This window comes from Peromyscus eremicus, chromosome 8a (genome assembly GCF_949786415.1).
Source record: "Peromyscus eremicus chromosome 8a, PerEre_H2_v1, whole genome shotgun sequence".
NCBI classification, from domain to species: Eukaryota; Metazoa; Chordata; class Mammalia; order Rodentia; family Cricetidae; genus Peromyscus; species Peromyscus eremicus.
The window spans coordinates 52,966,537-52,985,766 of NC_081423.1; the positions used below are offsets into that span (position 1 = coordinate 52,966,537).

Consider the following 19,230-nt stretch of genomic DNA (forward strand, 5'->3'; position numbering starts at 1 on the left):
GGCTTGACTGGCGCTGACTCAGCACCTGCTGCTGCAGCTGCCGCTTGCTTGGCGCGGGCCTTGCTCTGGCTCAGCGCCGGCCTGTCTGACACTGACCCATCTGTCCGTCTGTCTCTGTCAGTCAGTCGGCTGGCTCATGAGGGTCCAGTTCTCCCTGAGGCTGAGTCTCTACCCTTCAGCCAGGTAACTGGCCTGGGATGGGGGACATTCATACCACTCAAGGAAAAGGCAGAGGGGACAGAGATGGAGAGGCAAGCTGCATCACGTGGGGGCTGGGTCCCACTCAGAGGGTGGGCTGCGGACTGTACCACACCTACCGCTGGTGGGGGGGGGGAGGCCGCAAGGGGCCACCCCTAGGGGAACCGGCAGCGGCCTGGAGAGAGGCCAGAGGGACTCCCTAACTGTCGTACCTGGACGGGAACCACAGACCAGCTCTTACACCTGTCCTTCCCCGCGGCTTGCTCTCTGCCGGTCTCCCTGTTCCCCCTCGTAAGTGGTACGACCCCCGCCCCAAGTCTGCGTGCAGGTCTTCAGCCTGAACTGTGTGTGAGGTCCTGCTAGCCCAGGGTCCCCCGAGCCCGGAGGATCGGGTTTCCGAGGCGCACAGGAGTAATGGGAAGGGGGTGCTCGGCACCCTTCTCGGAGCGCAGGTCACAGAAGGAGGGCGTACGGAGGGGGCTGGCTAACGAGGTAGCTGCAAGGACACCCGGGGGAGAGCTGGAGAGATTGGCTCCGGGCCAGGCGAGCTGGACCAGGAAGAGCAGAGCCCAGGCGTGGAGGGGCGGGAGAACCGGAGCGGGGGCGGGGCAGCCAGGGCTGCAGAAACCCTCGGGGTGACCCAAGCGTCCAGAACCCCCCAGGTCCCTCCGCTCCGGATGGAAAGAATCGCGAGAACCCGCACGTAGGCGAACAGTGGGGGTGGGGAGTCCTGTGTTGAAGGGGGCAGACAGGAGCCGAGAAGCTTGGGCCGTTAGACCTGGCCGCTCAAACCGTCCCCTTGCCCTCGAAAGCAAGGAGACTCGGCGTTACCGGCAAAGGGGAAGGAAACTGAAGGATAGTCCCGCAGATTTTTTTTGTCGCTCGGGCCCATCTCTTCTACTTTTGGGACACCCCCCCCTACCCCCGATCGGCTGCATTCTCCAGGGTCCCTGGTCTCAGGCAGAAGGACTTGGGGCTCGGAGACCCCGCCCTAGCCACACTCACCTGGGCCGCGGTCTTGTCGCGTGGGCCGCCCCCCGCACAGTCGCACCTTGGACAGCAGGATGAGGAGCTGCTTCTGGCAAAGGGACTTGGTGCCGCGGGGACACACGCGCCGCTGCGCCGACACCGGCCGGCTGCTCCCGGGCTCGCGGACCTCCCGCTTCTGTCGGATCAGGCTACTGGCCAACGCCGCCATAGCGCCCCGGGAGGAGACACCCCGAAACCAGCAGGCTCCCGGAGCGCCCTGGGCTCCCCTAGAGGAGCCTTCTCACCAGGGCATGCTCTGGACCCACCCCACCGCCCCACCCACAGGACCTAAGGACAAGCCCCAGACCCCCTTGCCTCCCCCCACAAGCACCAGCTCCCACCCTTGGGCCCTGCCCTGCCTCCAGCGGCTCCAACAGCCTGTGCCCTCTTCAGCTGACCTCACCCATGAATTTTGTCCCCTAATGAAAGCTCTCCCCTTCCCTCCTCTCTGGCCTCTGGCCCCACTTCCCCTGTCCCAAAGTCAAGACCCTCCAAAATTTCCAGGATGTGTTCTTAATCTCCTCACACTTCTTTCCACCTTATTTTGGGGCCGCTCCTGCCCAGCCTTCTCTTGTGTTCTGAAGGGTGTGGGTCTTTAGCTTTGGGGACATCAGTTCACCCTGGGCTGCTGTCAATGTCAGAGAGGAACCCAGTCCTGATGTTTTTCCCTTTGCTATACTCTAAATGGAGTGGCTCTCCCACTTTTTTTTCCCCAAAAAATCCCCCCAAATATGTCTCAATATCCAGGCTGTCTAGGTCCAGTGAGAAGGGGTTCCCAGTTCCTCTGGCTGGATAATGCTTTTTCTCACAGGGTCCCAGGACCTGGGGTTCTAGTACCCCAGGGTTCCAGCTGCTGAGGCCATCTCCTCACTTTGTTACCCTCCACTCCTTTTGAAGTCACCTCCAAATCAGCCCTTCCTAGTGCATACACCAGGTGGTTGTCTGGAGGACCCTGGGTCACCCCGAAACAGGAGCATCAGTCGTTTCTGTTTGTCTTCTGGCTGCCCCTTAGATTCCCCCCGAGGAGCAGCCGGCACTGCTTAGATCCCACACCCTCCAGTCTAACCAGGCCCCCCAGAGAGGAGTGCCCACGTTGTGAGTGAGCACTCCTCAAACGTGAACAGGCCTCAGTAAGTCCCAGCGCATCACAGCTTCCTGCGACAGGGCTTCCTCGTCCTCCTGGGACTGCCAGAGCACCCCTTCCTTTCCCCGACGCCCCTCAACCTGTCCTGTCCTGTTGATCCGGGCGACGGGTGTCGCGGGCTCCGGCTCCAGGCTCCTCCCTCCCTGTCACCCGCAAGCAGAGGTTCCCCCCAACGCCGGCCTAGGTGTCCCGGACCCCCAGGAAGGAGTGAAGATGTCTCTGCAGAGCGCCCCGGTTCGGCAAAGTCAGAGCACTGGGCCTGGAGGGTGGACCAGGCAGAGCGGCGGCGGCGGCGGCGGCGGCGGCAGCGGCTGTGGGAAGCGGTGGTGGCGGCGGCGGCGACAGAAGCTCCCCCTCCTCTGCGAGCCGGCCCGGGGGCGGGGCAGGGGGCGGAGACGCTGGGGAAGAGGGAGGCGAAGCCGGGCGGGCGGAACCCTGGGGTTCCTCGGGAGCTGTGAGTGGGGACCGGTTCAGAGGCAGGCGGAGTCGAGGCAAGGCCTGCCAGTCTCGGGGTGCAGGGGAAACGAGACGAGGAAGCCCGAAGCGCCGGGGCTGGGGGGCGGGGGGCTAAGTGGGATGGCTGACGGTGAGAAAATGGAGAGGGACCCTACGACCTGGCATGGAAGTGAGGACAGAAGTGGTTGAGGAAAGTGGGGGTCGGGTGGGGGTGGAGAAACGGGGGTGTCTGTGCCATCCAGTCTGGGCTGTACTCCGGCCTTACTATCTCTCTGCTTTGGTGTAAGCCACATTGATCAGAACCAGGTTTCCAAACGCCGGTTCCCGCATTTTGCCATTCCTCCAGTTCGCGGTTGACTCTGGAAGAATCCGGGGGAGGTGTCTCGGGAAGCAGCACCGGGATAGGAAGGGTGCCAGCCAGATTTGAAGAACATGGGCCTCGGGCAGGGCAAAACCCCGGGGGAGACCTTTTAGAACAGAGGCTGTGGACCCAAGACGCACAGTCTGTATGCGGAGCAGGAGCAGTCCCCCCCCACAACCCCATCGCCCAAGGAAACACTTCGCATTCCCTAAGAGTAGAATCTTTAATGGGTTCCGCCCCCTACGCCCGCTAAACCGCCCCCTTTGCGGGCAACCTTGGCTTCCTCCACCGCGTCGCGCAAGGCCTGTGCGGGGTCCCCGCGGAGCTGGACCAATGCCCCGCGCAGGGCAGCGGAGCCGTCTCCCATACAGAGCTTTCGGCCGCTCACAAAATAATGAGGCAGCGTCCCGGCCTCGAGCACTCGGCTCAGCTCATCCAGTAGCCCAAGGCAACAAGCGCCGGCGTTTTCCGGCCGCGCCAGGTAGAGCGCAGGGAGCCGCTCGCACGCCCAGTAGAGCAAGGTCCGCAGGAGGTAGGGCGCGGCGGCCCGGGTCCCCGCCACCAGCGGGCGCAGCAGCGCCTGGGCCGCCGCGTGGGCTTGAAGCAGCGGCGCTGGGATGCGCGCTTTGAGCGCCAGCTCCTGGCGGGCGAAGCACAGCTGCCATCCAGGGGTGCCCTGCTGCCCCGGGTGGCTGCCCGGCACTAGGTAGAAAGAAGCCGACTCAGAGACCAGTGGACCCGCCCACGAGTGGCTCCGAGCCCTGTCGGGCCAGCCTGTCACGGTCACCACCGGGATCAGGTCGAAGAGCAGGAGGTGGCGTGGGGGCTCTGGAGTGGCCAGGAGGACCGTGGTGACACCCGCGTGGCGAGCTGCGTGAACTAGCCGCGGGGCGCCTGGGACCGGGATCAGGGACTCAGCGACCTCAGCCAGCTTAAGGAAGAACCAGGCAGCCACTTGGGTAGGGCATAATGTGGGCCATGCCTTCGCAGCCTCCGACGGCTTTGGGGATGGCTTTTCGTCGTCTTCCAAGGCGTCACTACTCAGTGTTTTCAATGGTTCAGGAGTTTCAAGATGGGTGATGTCATTGTAAGGCGATTGGGACCCTGAAAGGTCACTAGATGATTTTTCCACAGATGTGTGCGGCTCAGGCTCAGGGACATAATCACGTGCCTGGTCTACGGAGCTTTCCTGGTCCGTGGGATTCTCTTTGCTATGGGTTTGGTGAGTCAAATCACATTCTTCTGCGACAGGGGGTCCTAGGCAATCCTGCCAGGTCTCCCGGACGGAAATCCCACACATCAGCTCTGGAAGGCGGAGCCACGCATAACAGGATTCCAGATCCAGTAGCAGCTCCGGCCCAGTGCCATCCAGAGAAAACACAGGCACAAGGAGCGTAAAGCCGGCATCATAATGAGGTCCCCGGGCGTAGGGACCTAAGGGGGCATGCCCTAAATCTAGGGAGCCTTCGCGAATCCCACCGCGAAGCAGCAAGAGTTCTGCCTGGGGTGGGAAACGAGGGTCCTGGCGGTGAACTAGACCTAAAGGAAGAAAAGGGACTGTGAAGGTATCGTGGTCCAGAGCCGGGGTGGGGAATGGTGAGGCTGGGGTTTGCAACTTCCCACAGTTGAGAATTACTTACCGAGCAAAGAGAAAACGAAATCCTTGGCTCGGAGAAGATCAGCTCCAGGCTTGGGCCCTTCGCTCCAGCTCTCCTGGACACCCAGCTCCTGAATCAACTGAGTCAGCTCCTGCAGCTGGGCGCCAGAGCAGAAGTCGACGTCTGTGAGCGGCCGGGCTGGGGCTGGGGGTGGCGGGCCCCACCAGGGGGCACCGCCCCATACGGTGGAAGCCATGGATCTCTATCGTTTGGGGCTAGCGCAAACAGATCCGAGTTAGCCCTGGCAGGCCTTTGCTTGGCTCCCCAAAGTTCTCCAGTTTTCCCTTCCTTCCGAGGTGGAGCAAGGGCCGCAGACAGTCCACAAAGTGGGTCTTGCAGATGATGCGTTCTGCGTTTAGTCTTCAAAATGAACAGATGACTGCTTTCTTCGTTCCTTTTCCTAGATGCAGGTTGCGGCCCGGTGAATCGCTTCACCTGACTCAGCAGGTAAAGAATGGCTATTGGAACCCTCCTGGGGAACACAGTAGCCAATCTTTGCCACCACCCTTTGTCCCACTCCCTTTACCTCTTTTTCAGAAGAGGCTCATAGGTCCACGGCTTTCCGATTAAGGGGTAGCATAAAAGGTTGTGAACAGAAAACACCGTCAAAGATTCTACAGGTAACTTCCTGATGGTCACAAGTCCACGCCCTTTTCTGGAAGCTGTCTGGGTGGTTCTGGACTGGTCCCGCCTCCTATGAGAGTTCAGTCCCGCCTTTCACCCTGCTGAGATGTTGCTACCCTGGGAGTTGTAGTTTGTTTCCCCGCAATACTGGTGCGTTGGAGCGGTCCCTGCACACCCTTGCCATTGTGCTAAAAGTAGTGCCTATTGGACGCTGTATTTCTTTTTCTTTCCCACCTCCCGCCCCCTTCACTTTTGTTTTGTTTTGTTTTGAGATTGTGTTTTCACTGTGTGGCTCTGGACGACTTGGAACTTGCTATGTAGATCAGACTGACTGCAACTCACAGAACTCAGCCTGCCTCTGCCTCCTGAGTTCTGGGATCAAAGGCGTGCAGTACCAGGCTTGACTTTTTTTTTTTTTTTAACTTTATAAAAAGTCTTAAGTCGGCGGTGGTGGCACACACCTGTAATCCCAGGACTCAGGAGGCAGAGGCAGATGCAGATGGATCTCTGTGAGTTCGAGGCCAGCCTGGTCTACAGAGTTCCAGGACAGCCAGGGCTACACAGAGAAACTCTGTGTCGAAAAACAAAAGAGTCTTATGTAGCCCAAGCTGGCCTGGAATCACTATGTAGCTCCGGCTGACCCTGAACTCACAGCAAGCTTCCTATTTCAGCTTCCTTGGTGCTGGATTTACAGGCTCATGCCACTACACCCAGCTGGAAGTTGTTTTGTGACAATATATTGTTCTGTCTAATCAATCCTACATAAACACTCCTTGGAATTGGAGAAGAGGGATAATTGGTTGGCTCTGAATAGTAAACAATAATGAAGAACACACACTTCATTCCATTTGTGAGGCTCCATGGTCTCTTAGATGAAGCTCTTTTAAGGAAATTCTGACTTTATTTTATTTTAGTTTGTTTATTTACTTGAGGCAGGGCCTCATTTTATAGCTGTGGCTGGCCTGAAACTATGTATATCAGGCTGGCCTCGAACTCCCAGAGATCCACCTGCCTGTGCCTCCTGAGTGCTGAGATTAAAGACCCCTGGTCATTTTAAAGACTATGCTTTAGAAGAGCTGTGCCAGGCTTGGGAGGTGGAGCTGGGAGGACCGAAGACTGAAGGCCAGTCTGGGCAATTTAGACTCTTTTTAAAAAGGAAAAAGCTGAGCGTGGTGACGCACACCTTTAATCCCAATACTTGAGATGCAGAAGCAGGCAGATCTCTGTGAGTTCAAGGCCAGCTTGGTCTGCATAGAGAGTGCCAAGACAGCCAGGGCTACATGGTGAGAACTTGTCTTTAAAAAAAAAAAAGTAATAATAATGCATCTGACATGTCCAGGGTCGGAGTTAGTGAGACAGGTTGAGAAAAGGCTCTCTGGATTGGTGGCCAGGCATCTTCCTGGAGTCAGTGGCCGTAATACTAAGGCAGGAATATACAATGTGACGCAGAAGAGGGCATCTGAATCGTGGAGGGGGATTGTAACCAGTGATGCTCACATCAGACATGCAGAATCATGGCAGGGAAAACACATGGGGATTTGAAGTTCCGTGGACACAGAGGCCATTAGAACTGAAATTGAAGTCCAGAGGAAACTCCCAGCAACGTCAGGTCAGGCCAAAAAAACTAGGGCAGGATATTACTTCCAGTAACCTATGCTACCAGAGACCAGAATAAGGATCAGAAGATAGCAAAAACACAGGCTGGGGCTGAGAGCGTGACAGTGGCTCAGATAGTAAACCAGTAAACACGCTCGTAGACCAGACCCTTGACCAGGCCGGGGCTTCTTACACGCCATCCGCCCCTGATCGTTAATCTGGGACGTCTTGAAAAGCCAGAGGACTGTGACAAGTGTTGTGACTCAGGTTTATAATCTCAGCACTTGGGCAGCTGAGGCAGGAGGACTGCCATGAACTAGAGACTCACTTGTGTAACAGGAATCTTAAAAGTTCTTATTAATAAAAATCAAACCCGGAGCCAAGTATTGGGGTGAAATGCTGGTAGATCCGAGAGACAGAACAAGCCACAGCTATCTCATCTTGCCAATTCCTCAGCTGGTCCTGTTTCCTCAGACTGGAAGCCTCTGAGTCCTCATCCAGAATGAATCTCAGCTGAACTGTGTTGCTCCAAAGCCTGAAAGCTTAACCAGCCAAATGCTTAATCAGGCAAATGCCTTTAGTTTCTGGTCCTCACACTTTATATATCTTTCTGCTTTATACCACCACTCCCTGGGATTAAAGGCTTGCTTTCTGGGATTAAAGGCGTGAGTCACCATGCTTAGCTGTATCCTTGAACACATGGATTTCTGCCTCTGGAATGCTAGGATTAAAGGCGTGTGCTACCACTGCCTAACTTCTATGTTTAATATTGTGGCTGTTCTGTCCCTGACCCCAGATAAGTTTATTAGGGTTCACAATATTTTGGGGAACACAATACCACCACACACCTGAGATGCAGACTGAGTTCCAGGTGAACCTAGCCTAAATTAAGACACTACCCCAAAACTGGGGTGGGGGAGTCTGTAAAGAAATTCCTGGAACCAGAGCACCTGGGAAGCCCAGACTGAAAGGATTTCAAGTCACTCCCAAGGGGGTACCCTTCCCCTTCAGCCTCATGCGGAAACTGAAGGAAGTCGGGGCATATATATCTATGACCTAAGAGGCCAGATCAGGAGGAGACAGGACTGTTTGTTTGTTGTTGTTGTTGTTTTGTTTTTTGTTTGTTTACTTTTGTGTATGGGTGTTTTGCCTGCGTGTGTGTCTGTGTGCCGTTTGTGTGCCTAGAGCATTTGGAGGCAGAAGATGGCCTCAGATCCCATGGGACTGGAGTTACAGATAGTTTTGAGCCACTATGTGAGTACTAGGGATTGAGCCTGAGTTCTCTTAACTGCTCTCAAGCTCCATGTATGAGTGTTTTTACCTACATGTAGATATGTGTAGCTTGTGCTTGCTTGGTACCTTCAGAAATCAGAAGAGTGCACTGGATCCCCTGGAACTGGAATTACAGATGATTGTGAGCCACTGTGTGGACGCTGGGAACTGAACCTGGGTCCTCTGCAAGGGCAGCTAGCAATCTTCTCTACTGAGCCCTCTCTCCAGTCCCTGAAGGCTGGGCTCACAGTTTGGGTTACCAGGCATAGGGAATCTGTGTATATCTTTCTGAACCACTCGAAAAATCAACAAGATGCGCTGGTGATGGCGCACGCCTTTAATCCCAGCACTTGGGAGGCAGAGCCAGGCAGATCTCTGTGAGTTCGAGGCCAGCCTGGGCTACAGAGCAAGATCCAGGACAGGCACCAAAACTACACAGAGAAACCCTGTCTCGAAAAACCAAAAAGAAAGAAAAAAAGTACATAATAAATAAATGAAAACATTGGGAATGGATAAAAAAGAGTGTTCTTTAGAGAGAACTCTAAAGCATTAATTTCTAATAAAATAGAACTCTTTTTTCTTTTTAAAACTTATTTCTCTCTCTCATGTGTATGTGTGTGTGCGTGTGCGTGTGCGTGTGTGTGTGTGTGTGTGTGTGTGTGTGTGTGTGTGTGTGTAGGTCAAAAGACAGCTGTAGAAACTGGTTCTCTCCTTCCACCATGTATATGCCAAGGATCAAACTCAAGTCATTAGGCTTGACTGCTCTACCCACTCAGCAATCTGGCCAACCTCCCTCTCTCTCTTCTTCATCTTCTTCTTTTTTTCGAGACAGGGTTTCTCTGTGTAGCTCTGGCTGTCCTAGAACTTACTCTATAGCCCAGGCTGGCCTTGAACTCACAGAGATCCACCTGCCTCTGCCTCCTGAGTGCTGGGATTAAAGCTGTGCACCACCTCCGCCCTGCTTCCCTTTTTTTCTAATTACATTCTTATTTTGTGTGTTTGTGCATGTGCACATCGATGCACAGCTTGCACGTGGAGCTCAGAGGACACCTTGGAGTAATTATCTTTTTCTACTCAGGGAACAAACTCACATCAGGCTTGGCAGCAAGCACCTTTGCCCTCTGAGCCATCTCATCGGACCCCTTTCCTTTCTTTTTATTAAGACAGGGTCTCATGTAGGTCAAGTTTTCCTAAAATTTACTATGTAGTAGTGGTTGACCTTGAATTCCTAATTCTCATGCCTCTACCTCCTACATTCTGAGGTTATAAGCATACATCACCATGCCCAGTCTTTAAAGAAAAGAATGATCCTCAGGTGTGGTGGCTCATACCTGTAATCCTAATGCTCAGGAAGCTGAGGCAGGAGAAGTTTGTCTCCAATATGAGGCCAGCCTGTATCTATAGGTACAGTCCCTTCAGCCGGCCAGAAGTTTCACCAGATGTCTATGCCTCTCAAAATCAACTAGAGGCCCTATTGCCCTGGACCAGGCACCTGGGCAGGTCATGTGGTCTTTGATTCCCACCAGAAACAGTGACTGGCAGGGAAAAGTGTGAAGAAGCTCTGTCTCCCAGGTATCCTTGTCAAAAGACAAGTACATAACACAGTGAGCATCAGGATAACCTGAGCTACAGTGTGTGTGTGAGACAGAGACAGAGAGAATCAGCTTCCTCTTCCTCCTGTAAAAAAGCCAGGCGTAGTGTTGGTGCACACCTACAATCTCAGCACTCATGATGGTGCACACTCATGATGGTGCACACTCATGATGGTGCACACCTACAATCTCAGCACTCATGATGGTGCACACTCATGATGGTGCACACCTACAATCTCAGCACTCATGATGGTGCACACCTACAATCTCAGCACTCATGATGGTGCACACTCATGATGGTGCACACTCATGATGGTGCACACCTATAATCTCAGCACTCATGATGGTGCACACCTACAATCTCAGAACTCATGATGCTAAGGCTGCAGGTTTGCAAAATCGAGGCCAGCATAGGCTATAGAAGGAGTTAATAGCTAGCCTGGGCTACATAGCAAAAGCCTGTCTCAATTTTTTTTTTTTCTATGACGGAAATGTCTTGAGTCTTTGCTGTCTGGCTACATGTGGCTGTCAGAACTCAATAATGTAGCAACTGAAGAACAGAATTTAAATTGGTTCTGTCTTTTGAGACAGGCCTTTGCTATGTAGCTCTGTCCGGACTCAGAATGGAAATCACCTTACCTCACTCAGCCTTCTACATTCTGATCTTACAGGTGTGCACTACTCTACCCAGCTCAGATTTTCTTTTTTCTTTTTTGAGACCAGGTCTATGCAGCCCTATCCCAGGCTGGTCTTGAACCCACAGAGATCCACCTGCCTCTGCCTCCTGAGTGCTGGCATTAAAGGCGTTCACTGCTATGCCCACCTTAAATTTATTTTTTTTATGTGTGTGGGTAATTGCCTGCATATATGTCTGTGTACCATGTGTGCAGTGCTCACAGACACCAGAAGATGAGATGGCATTCAGTCCCTGGACCTGGAGTTACAAACTACTACTCATCCACCAGGTGAGTGCTGGGAATTGAACCTGAGTCCTCTAGAAGAGCAATATGTGCTCCTAACAGATGAGCCATCTCTCCAGGCCCCTCAGAATCCTCTTTTTTTTCTTTTTGATACAGGATCCCAAGTAGACTATGCTGACCTTGAACTCATTATGTAGCTGAGGATGACTTTGAACTCCTGATCTTCCTCCCTCCACCCACCAAGTGCTGGCTTTAGAGATGTAAAACACAATGCTTGGTGAGAATTTTCAATTTTAATTGACATCCTATTAGTCACATTTGGATAGTGGCTACTATCTTTTTCCCCTAAAACACAGCTCTTGAGCCTGGAAGAGAATGGGCTTGACTATGGAGCTGTGGAGAAAGAATAGGGACGTTTTAATGCCATGTCTCTTTAAGATGAGGATGGTCAATATAAGTGGTAGGGCTGGGATGAAGAGCCTCAAACAACCACAGAATGCTTCTCGTGCCTCTTTATTCCTGATGCATATTTGCCCCTTCTTTGTCCAAGGTCCTCATCACATTTTGATATCCCCATTCCTTCTGGGTCTCCTCTGAGTTTTTAAGTGCTTCTTGACGCGAGCGCCTGGGAGACAGGGCCTCACACTTTTCCCTGCCAGTTACTAACTGTTTCTGGCGGGAATCAAAGACCACATGACCTGTCCGGGTGCCTGGTCCAGGGCAATGGGGCTTCCAGTTGATTTTGGGAGGCATAGACATCTGGCGATACTTCTGGCAGGCTGAAGGGACGGTATCTACATTGTGGTATACCCAGTCCTGGCTGTCTAACCGCCTGGAGGGTGGTTGCAGCTCAATTAGGACAGGTACCTCTGACAAAGTTTTCAGGTCAGGGGAGAGCACTTGGGCCTTGGAAGGGCAGGGGCCTTGGTTGACTGGGACAGAAGTCCGGGACACCTGCTGCTCTGTATTGTCCTTCTGAGGATTCATTTTACATAAAAGGGATTTCACTGGGGAAGATGCCAGCTTTAGTATCTGAAGTGGGCCCAAGACTTGGGCAGAACCAGTACCTGGAGCAAAGCTTGTTTTTTTGTTGAGGCCAGAGTCTGGGGTAAGGCCTGAGTCCTTATAGGGGCCAACCTGCTGGGTAATGCCTGGAGTCTTGAATCCAGAGCCTTGGCCAAGTGCCGGGTTCTGATGATGGCTAGAATCTTGATTAATTGCTGGGCACTCCTGAAGGTTAGGGTCTCGGCCATGTTCTGAACTGTAAATGCCAACATCTTGGTTTAGGTCCGATCTTCTTTCTGCTGTGGTGACATTGATTAGGCAGGGATTCTTGTGGGAGTTGGTGTCTTGGTTTAGATCTGGGACTCTGTAGATTCCAGGATTTTGAGGAAGGCCTAAATTCTTGTAGTCTCCTGAGTCCTGTGTGAAACCTGAGCTCTTATGAAGGTAAGAGATTTGGACACGGTCTGGGCTCTTGGGGGAACTAGACTCCTGGATAAGTCCTGAGTTTTTGTTAATTTCAGCATCTTGGGTATGGCACGGGTTCTTCTGTGGTCTAGAGTCTTGAGTAAGGCCTACATTCCTACAGATTCCTGGATGTTGTACATTTCCTGAACCATTGTTACCTCCAGAATTAGAGGAGTCTGGCCACTTTTGGTCCCCTACTGGGGAGAGACCTTTATTTTTGTTGATTACAGTGTCTTGGGTTAATGCACCATTCCTGTAGACCACAGAGTCTTGCATAAAGCTCAAAGTTCTCTGACCAGATGTTTGATTGAATATTATATTCTTGTGGAGGTTGGAAGGTTGGATGAAACCTAAGTTCCTAAGGGCACCAGCATCTTGGATAGCAACTGAACTCCTCAGGCCAGAATCTGGAGTGGTACCTAGATTCTTTTGAAGGCAAGGGTCTTGGGAAATGTTTGGATTCGTGCAGAGGTAAGGATCTTGAGTATAGCCTGGAGACTTGTAGAAACCTGAGTTCTTGTGGAGGCATGGATTCAGGGTAAGGCCTGGGTTTTGGGTAAGGCCTGGGTTCTTCTGGAGTCTTGGATCTTGGGTAAGGCCTGGATTCTTCTGGAGTCCTAGATTTGGGGTAAGGTCTGGGTTTTTCTGGAGTCCTGGATTTGGGGCAAGACTTGGGCTCTTCTGGAGTCCTGGATCTTGGGTAAGGCCTGGGTTCTTCTGGAGTCCTGGATCTTGGGTAAGGCCTGGGTTCTTCTGGAGTCCTGGATCTTGGGTAAGGCCTGGGTTCTTCTGGAGTCCTGGATTTGGGACAAGGCTTGGGTTCCTCTGGAGGCCTGGATTTGGGACAAGGCTTGGGTTCTTCTGGAGGCCTGGAACTTGGGTAAGGCCTGGGTTCCTGGGAACTCTAGATTCCTTGGCAAGGGATGGGGTCTTTTGAAGGCCAAAGCCTTGGTTAAGGTTTTGATTCCCAGGGTTTGGGGGTTGGATTAAGGTTTGAGAAATGGTGGAGAACTGGGAAGGGACAGAGAAATGAGGGGAAGAGACAGTCGGAGGAGACTTGGAGGTTGAGAGAAAGGTGGGAGTTTGTGGTAAGTTGGAGGGCTTCTGAGGGTTCGACTGAGGAACAACAAATGTTCTGGGAGAAACCAGTGGCAGAGCAAGCGTGCACGGAGGTGGGGTGGTGGGCAGTGTGCTCTGAGCGGCACTTGGAGTATGCAAACAAGGTTTAGAGGGAGTGACATTCTGGGTGTAGACCAGGAACTTGGGGTAGACTGGAGCCTGGGAGTCTTCGTCTCTGCTCTCAGAACAGCAAGGGTGAAAGCTGGAGTAAGGGAAGGTCTTGGGCTGGGAGAGCTTCTCTTTGGCATTGTCTGAGGTCTTCCAGTCCACGTTCCCCAACTTGAGGTAACCAAGTATAGGCCCGGCAGGAGGCCCGGCAGGAGGCCCGGCACGGCCCCCACCATGCCGCTTTTGTGTCTCTTCAGCAGTACCAGAATTTACCAGGCCCTTCGCCTCTTGGGGCCTGGAGAGGATGTTCAAGTCCTTCCTGAAACACCGCGAGTTCTCGGTGGCGGCGTGCTTAAGGAAGGCGTTCTGCTTTACTCTGTGGGCATCAGAGACCATATGGCCAGTGGAGAAGCTGGGGTCAAAGGTAGCCAGCACAGAAGGAACAGGAGGTAGGGTAGGGTTAGAGGTGGTGACAGGGACTTGAGCAGAGGCTTGAGTAGTTGTCACGGTCATGGACAGTGCTAGGGCAGGGGCTGGGGAGCGGGCTGGGACAGGGGCTGGGGCAGGGGTCAGGCTAGGCACTGGGATACGGTCATACAAATGAAGTAGGGAATGGGATGGGGCATGTGTTGAGGCTTGAGATGTTGTTTGCTCAGGGACATTAGCTTGGGGGTGGGTCAAGGTGTGTACTAGGATTTGGACTGGGTCGTGGCCTGGGGACTGGAAGGAAGCATGTGCAGGAGCCTGGGTTGGGGATTGAGGTAATGTATGGGCTGAGGGTTGCTCAGGGCTGTGGGCTAAACCCTGAGCTTGGGTTGGGGCTGGTACCTGGAGTGTGATACGGGGCGGGATGTGGGGCTGAGCCTGATCCAAGATATGGGCTTGAATATGGGTTGGGGCCTGGGCTGGGGGATAGGATGGGGTGGAGGCTGGGTTATGGGATGGGGTTGGAGGTGAAGCATTGGCTGGTATTGGGGCCTCACTGAGGGCTGGGATAGGAGCTGAGACAAAATCAGGTGCATGGGTTGGCGGGGTATAGTTTGAGGTGTGCTCATGACCCTGTGCCCTGAGTTGAGTGGGTTCTGAGGTCTGAGTCTGGGACTGAGCAGAGGGGAGCTCGTGGGTATTGGTCAAAGAATAGGTTAGAGCCTGGGCTTGAGTATGGGGTGGACTGTCATCTGGTGCCTTAGTCTTGTTCTCTTGGGGTGAAGAAGGTGGAACCATGTTCAGCTTGTGTATTTTTGGAATCTGGGGAGAAATCTCTGGCCTGGAAAATAAAGGATCCTGGGTCTTCATGACTGTGGCCCGAGGGGCTTCCCCAGCTCCCATCGGTCCCTCTTTCCACAGTTCCCACGGAGCTTCTGTGGGAGCGCTGCCATGTCCGCATTGGGGTGGCATCCAGCAGCACCTAGAAATGTTCTCGTCATTTGTGTCTGGTACCCAAGAGTCAAAGTGATTGGCATGCCCAAGCAGGAAACTGGGGCGGCGGGGAAATCGGGAAGAAATCCTTGAGTACAGGTTCTTGGGGTCTGCAGTGCACCGCATGCACATGGATCGGCCGTTTAGATCAGCAGGTTGCTTGTCTGCAGAGAGAGGAGGATGGGAAAGGACAGGGTGTCCAGGTGGGAATTGGAATAGTGACAAAGGGGACAAGCCACGTCTCCAGGAGACCCTCCCTGCAGGAGCCCACTCACCTTTGGGGAAAAAATGATGGAATAGAATCCGCAGTGAGTTCTTCAGATGCTTCCAGAGCTGAGGGAAGCAGAGGAAGGAGAGCCCAGAGGTGGAGTGAGCCCTGAAGGCTGACGTTGGTCTGGCCATGTCCCAGCGGCCCTCCCACATCAGCCCCTTGAACAACCCAGCTCTCAGGCTAAGCATGGTAGCACATGCCTATAATTACAGAACTCAGGAGACCTAGGCGGGAAGATCTTAAGTTTGGGATTCAAACAGGGCCACATAGTGAGACTTTGTCTCAAAACAAACAACCAAACAAACAAAGCCCAGAGACCCTTCCACCCTGCTGCCTAGACCCTGCCCTGACCAGAGTCACCACATTGATTCCCACGTTGAGCAAGATGAAGCTGCCCAGAATCAGAAGAATTGAATCTCCTAAATCCTGGCATTTCCTGAGGTTGGTGCCAGAGCATGCTTGGGCTCCATGGTAGACTTGTTCACCCATGACAGGGGGTCCCAGGACTACCTAGGCCCCGTAGCCCCCACATACTGGGAGGCAGACTCCCCTAGTGGGGGAGGGGAGGAAGACTGAGTCGTCATAATGGGGCAGGTGATTGGGATCACAATGAGCTGGTGGAAGAGAAGAGCCCAGAATGAAGTTCCCTGGTAACCAAGCCTGGGTAACCTATACCTATGGGCTGGCCAGCATCTCTCCCTTTTATCAGCTACTCCCCCACAGTGTTCTGATTCACTCAGCTCAAACATGCCTCATACCATCACTTCTGCAGCTGAAAACCCAGAATTTCACCCCTCGATCACGCCTAAGACTGAGAAGCCCTTGACCTCAGAGACCTGGCTGAAACGTAGACCTTGGTCTTCTTCCTACACTTGGCCTTAAGCTTTTATCTACCTGGTGTCTGACCTCAGTTTCTTTTTCTCCCTTTCTCCCCAAAATTTATTTTATGTATATGAGTGTCTTGACTGCTTATATGTGTGCCACATGTATTCCTGGTATACATGGAGGTCAGAAGAGGACATTAGGTCCCCTGGAACTGGAGTTACAAATGGTTATGAGTCATCACGTGGGTGCTGGGAACCGAACCCAGGTCCTCTGCAAAAGCAGCCAGCACTCAGGCAAAGAGCCACCTTCTCTAAGTCCGGATCTCAGCAGAGCTGGGTCCGTCCCTTTTGGGAAATGGAAGAACTGAAGCGAGGTGGGTGCTCTGAAGACCTGTGCTTTCCGTTTACCGTTTAAGACATTTCAGACACGATCGCGAGGGGGCTCCTGGCGGGAACAGCATGCCAAGGAGCGGCTGGTTTCTCACATCAGGAATCCCAGGCTGATGAAAGGAGAGGTACTTCCAAACCACCAACAAGGGTTTCTCGACTCTTTATTCCTTTCTCCACGCCCCGCTCCACTGCCCCCATTCACGTGCTGGTCAGTTAAGTTTCCCTGTCCGACTTCTATGCAGAGAGGGCCTTGAGGCTGAGGTCGAAGGTGGTGGCAACGAGCTAGCCCGCCCTCTGTTCTCCTGCACCTGCCTCTTCAGCTCCAGGCTGTCGTACACCTGGTAGCTGGCATTGCCACCTGGATTCCGACTGAGCGGAATAAAGGTGGTTGGAGGTGGAGTTGGATCAGAAGCCTGCACTTCAGGCGAGGCCTGAGAGGAGGGAGGGATCATCAGGCCGGAGCTGGCCGCTGGGGCCCTTTGGTAGGAAGTCTCACCCAAGGCCGTGAGGGAGGTAGAAGCGGTCAGAGGGTGCCGGGAGGGAAAAACGTCAGTCCAGTCGGCTGTCCGCCTGCGGATCTCGTGGGACTCCCGGGAGCTGTAACCCATGTGTCCTGTGGACTGCAGCGGGCTGTAGTTGGGCTGGCTGTGAGTGTAGCTAGGGAGGGTCTGCCGGTGGGCCTGGGAGGAGCTGTGCTCCCGGTAGCCCTGGGCCTCTGGCCTGGGGTTCCTGCTCACGAAGGCCGGTGGTGGCTCAGAGCCTTCCACGCCACGCCGCCGCTGCTCCCAGGCATCGTGGGGTCCGTGCCCCCCTGAAGAGAAAGGTCTGTAGCCCCCAGTGACCCAGGAGGGGTTAGGAAGCAGCCAGCGGGCAGGTGCCGGGGATGAGGCCCACTGCTCAGCTTCCACGTTACCCCAGATCCGGGACTGGGAGTAACGGGGGCCGAAAGTCTGCAGCCTCAGCTCTGACTTGGCCTCCACCCGCTTGGGCAAGCGGCGCAGCTCCGGGGACAGGTAGAGAGAGGGCAACGGGAGGCTGGCCAGGATTCCACCCTGGCGGCCCCACAGTCCCACATTGGAGGCCAGACCTATGGGCTTGTAAACACCGCCCCAGCCCCTGGAGGGGTGTTTGGAGTGCGGGCAGGACTGGTCATCCTCCGGAAGGGAATCCCGGTCTTCCAGGTCGAAAAAGGGCAGCGGCAGCGGCCTGGGCTGTGACGTCCTGTGGCTTTGAGGTTGCTTGCAGAAGGGTAGGCAGCCCCGGGAGAGCGGCCTGTTGTTTCGAAGCCTCCGCTGGTGGCTGTAGCGGCCCGGTGGGAAGCGGATGTGGCTGCCCGGTGGGTGGCGGCTGCGGCAGCGCCTGCGGCGGGGATGCTTGCCGCTATAGCGCTGACGGAGGTAGTGGTAGGAGGAAGAGGAGCAGTGTGTGGGTTGCGCCATCTTCACTTGTACAGGGTCCAGGATACAATGGATGTGCATGTCCTGGACGTTGGCTGGGAGCTCTCTCCGGGGATATTCGGTAGCCTGGACTTCATCTGCGGCAGAACAGGAGCCAAAAAGTTCAGGGTTAAGAACACCTGGCCCTGTTTTTTTTTTTTTTTTAGGAGCCGTGTGTGTGTGTGTGTGTGTGTGTGTGTGTGTGTGTGTGTGTGTGCCTATTGTCTAGCATACTTACTGTTCTGATTCATCCAAAAGGTCATCTTGTCTAAGGCGTTCTGGAGCCCATGCCACATCTGGGGGTGGTGGGGAGACGGGAGTGAAGACCGGCTTCCTAATACCATCTCCAGTCCCAACAATCCCACCCGTTTCTGCAAGTGGAGCAAGCCTGAGGCTGCCTTCTCTACTCAGCCATCTTCATCCCTATGGGTGAGCCATAGTAACCACTGACCACGGTTGTCACGTTGATGCCGATGTTGACAAGAATGATGAGACCCAGCAGCAGGAATAAGATGTCTTCAGCATCCTGGGGGCTGTCTGGGTATTGATTGCAGCATCCCAGGGTGCCCGGCCATAGCTGGTTTTCCATGGTGGGGGGGTCCTAAGGCCACTTGGGCCAAGCCACCCCCCCACCCAGCCCAACCCAACCCACACTGTATTCATGCTAGTATCGAAAGATGCTTACTATCTGGGGGAGGGAGCCAGGTCATAATGAGGCAGGTTGGAGTCATAATGGAGAGGTAGCAGCTCTTCCACTCACTAATGTGACCCCTGGCATGACAAGTTTTATCCTTGCCTTCCATTTGATAGAACATGGCCCCGAGGTACTGGATTTCAGTCTTCCCTCCCTCCACTCTTTTTTTTTTTTTTTTTTTTTTTTTGGTTTTTCGAGACAGGGTTTCTCTGTGTAGCTTTGCGCCTTTCCTGGAACTCACTTGGTAGCCCAGGCTGGCCTCGAACTAACAAAGATCCACCTGGCTCTGCCTCCCGAGTGCTGGGATTAAAGGCGTGCGCCACCACCGCCCGGCCCCCTCCCTCCACTCTTAACCCCACATCTGGTTCCTGATCAGAAAATATGGCAGCTATAGTCATGAGATAATCTTCACAGAGTCAAAATATCCATAAAGGATTTCATTGCTCTTCTGAAACACAGCCACACGTGTAGGCTGTTGATATGTCACATCTTGTGCCTGCTTTGAGATCGACATCGAAAGGGACAATGACACATAGCAGTGCCAGCTCTTCCCCATCCTGACCATTTCTTTGTCCTAATCTCCCGTGTCCAGTGCTGGCTCATTTGCTTCAGCATCATACAGACGTCCACCTTCCTGAGATTGCTGTCC

At 53.9% G+C, this 19,230-nt stretch overlaps 3 protein-coding genes and 1 long non-coding RNA gene across 5 annotated transcripts in view; 1 reads left to right on the forward strand and 3 right to left on the reverse strand.

The window, feature by feature from the left end:
- Positions 1 to 1,514, reverse strand: part of Fgf11 (fibroblast growth factor 11) — a 4,088-nt gene extending 2,574 nt beyond the window's left edge. The window contains exons 1-2 of the mRNA XM_059270656.1: positions 1,204 to 1,514; positions 635 to 928 (exon numbers count right to left, since the gene is read on the reverse strand). Coding sequence (XP_059126639.1) covers positions 635 to 928; positions 1,204 to 1,396 — 487 coding nt within the window. The 5' untranslated portion in view covers positions 1,397 to 1,514. The remainder of the gene's footprint in view (positions 1 to 634; positions 929 to 1,203) is intronic.
- A 1,540-nt stretch (positions 1,515 to 3,054) lies between these two features.
- On the forward strand, positions 3,055 to 11,134 carry LOC131917279 (uncharacterized). The gene is made up of 4 exons (XR_009380647.1): positions 3,055 to 5,293; positions 5,384 to 5,466; positions 10,821 to 10,895; positions 11,007 to 11,134. It is a non-coding gene; the product is annotated as an uncharacterized LOC131917279 (long non-coding RNA).
- Spem3 (SPEM family member 3) lies at positions 11,125 to 15,809 on the reverse strand. 2 transcript variants are annotated; one of them, XM_059270996.1, is made up of 3 exons: positions 15,589 to 15,809; positions 15,242 to 15,299; positions 11,125 to 15,130 (listed from the first exon to the last, which is right to left on the reverse strand). In XM_059270996.1, the coding sequence occupies exons 1-3, from the start codon at positions 15,724 to 15,726 to the stop codon at positions 11,364 to 11,366; spliced, it is 3,963 nt and encodes a 1,320-aa protein (XP_059126979.1). In that variant the 5' UTR covers positions 15,727 to 15,809; the 3' UTR covers positions 11,125 to 11,363. The 2 variants fall into 2 exon arrangements, with proteins under 2 accessions (XP_059126979.1, XP_059126980.1); XM_059270997.1 differs by lacking the exon at positions 15,242 to 15,299.
- Positions 15,810 to 16,595: 786 nt separating this feature from the next.
- On the reverse strand, positions 16,596 to 18,551 carry Spem2 (SPEM family member 2). Its single transcript, XM_059270999.1, has 3 exons — positions 18,339 to 18,551; positions 18,126 to 18,183; positions 16,596 to 17,985 (listed from the first exon to the last, which is right to left on the reverse strand). Exons 1-3 carry the CDS (start codon positions 18,474 to 18,476, stop codon positions 16,661 to 16,663), a joined length of 1,521 nt encoding a protein of 506 aa, XP_059126982.1. The 5' UTR covers positions 18,477 to 18,551; the 3' UTR covers positions 16,596 to 16,660.
- Positions 18,552 to 19,230: the final 679 nt, after the last annotated feature.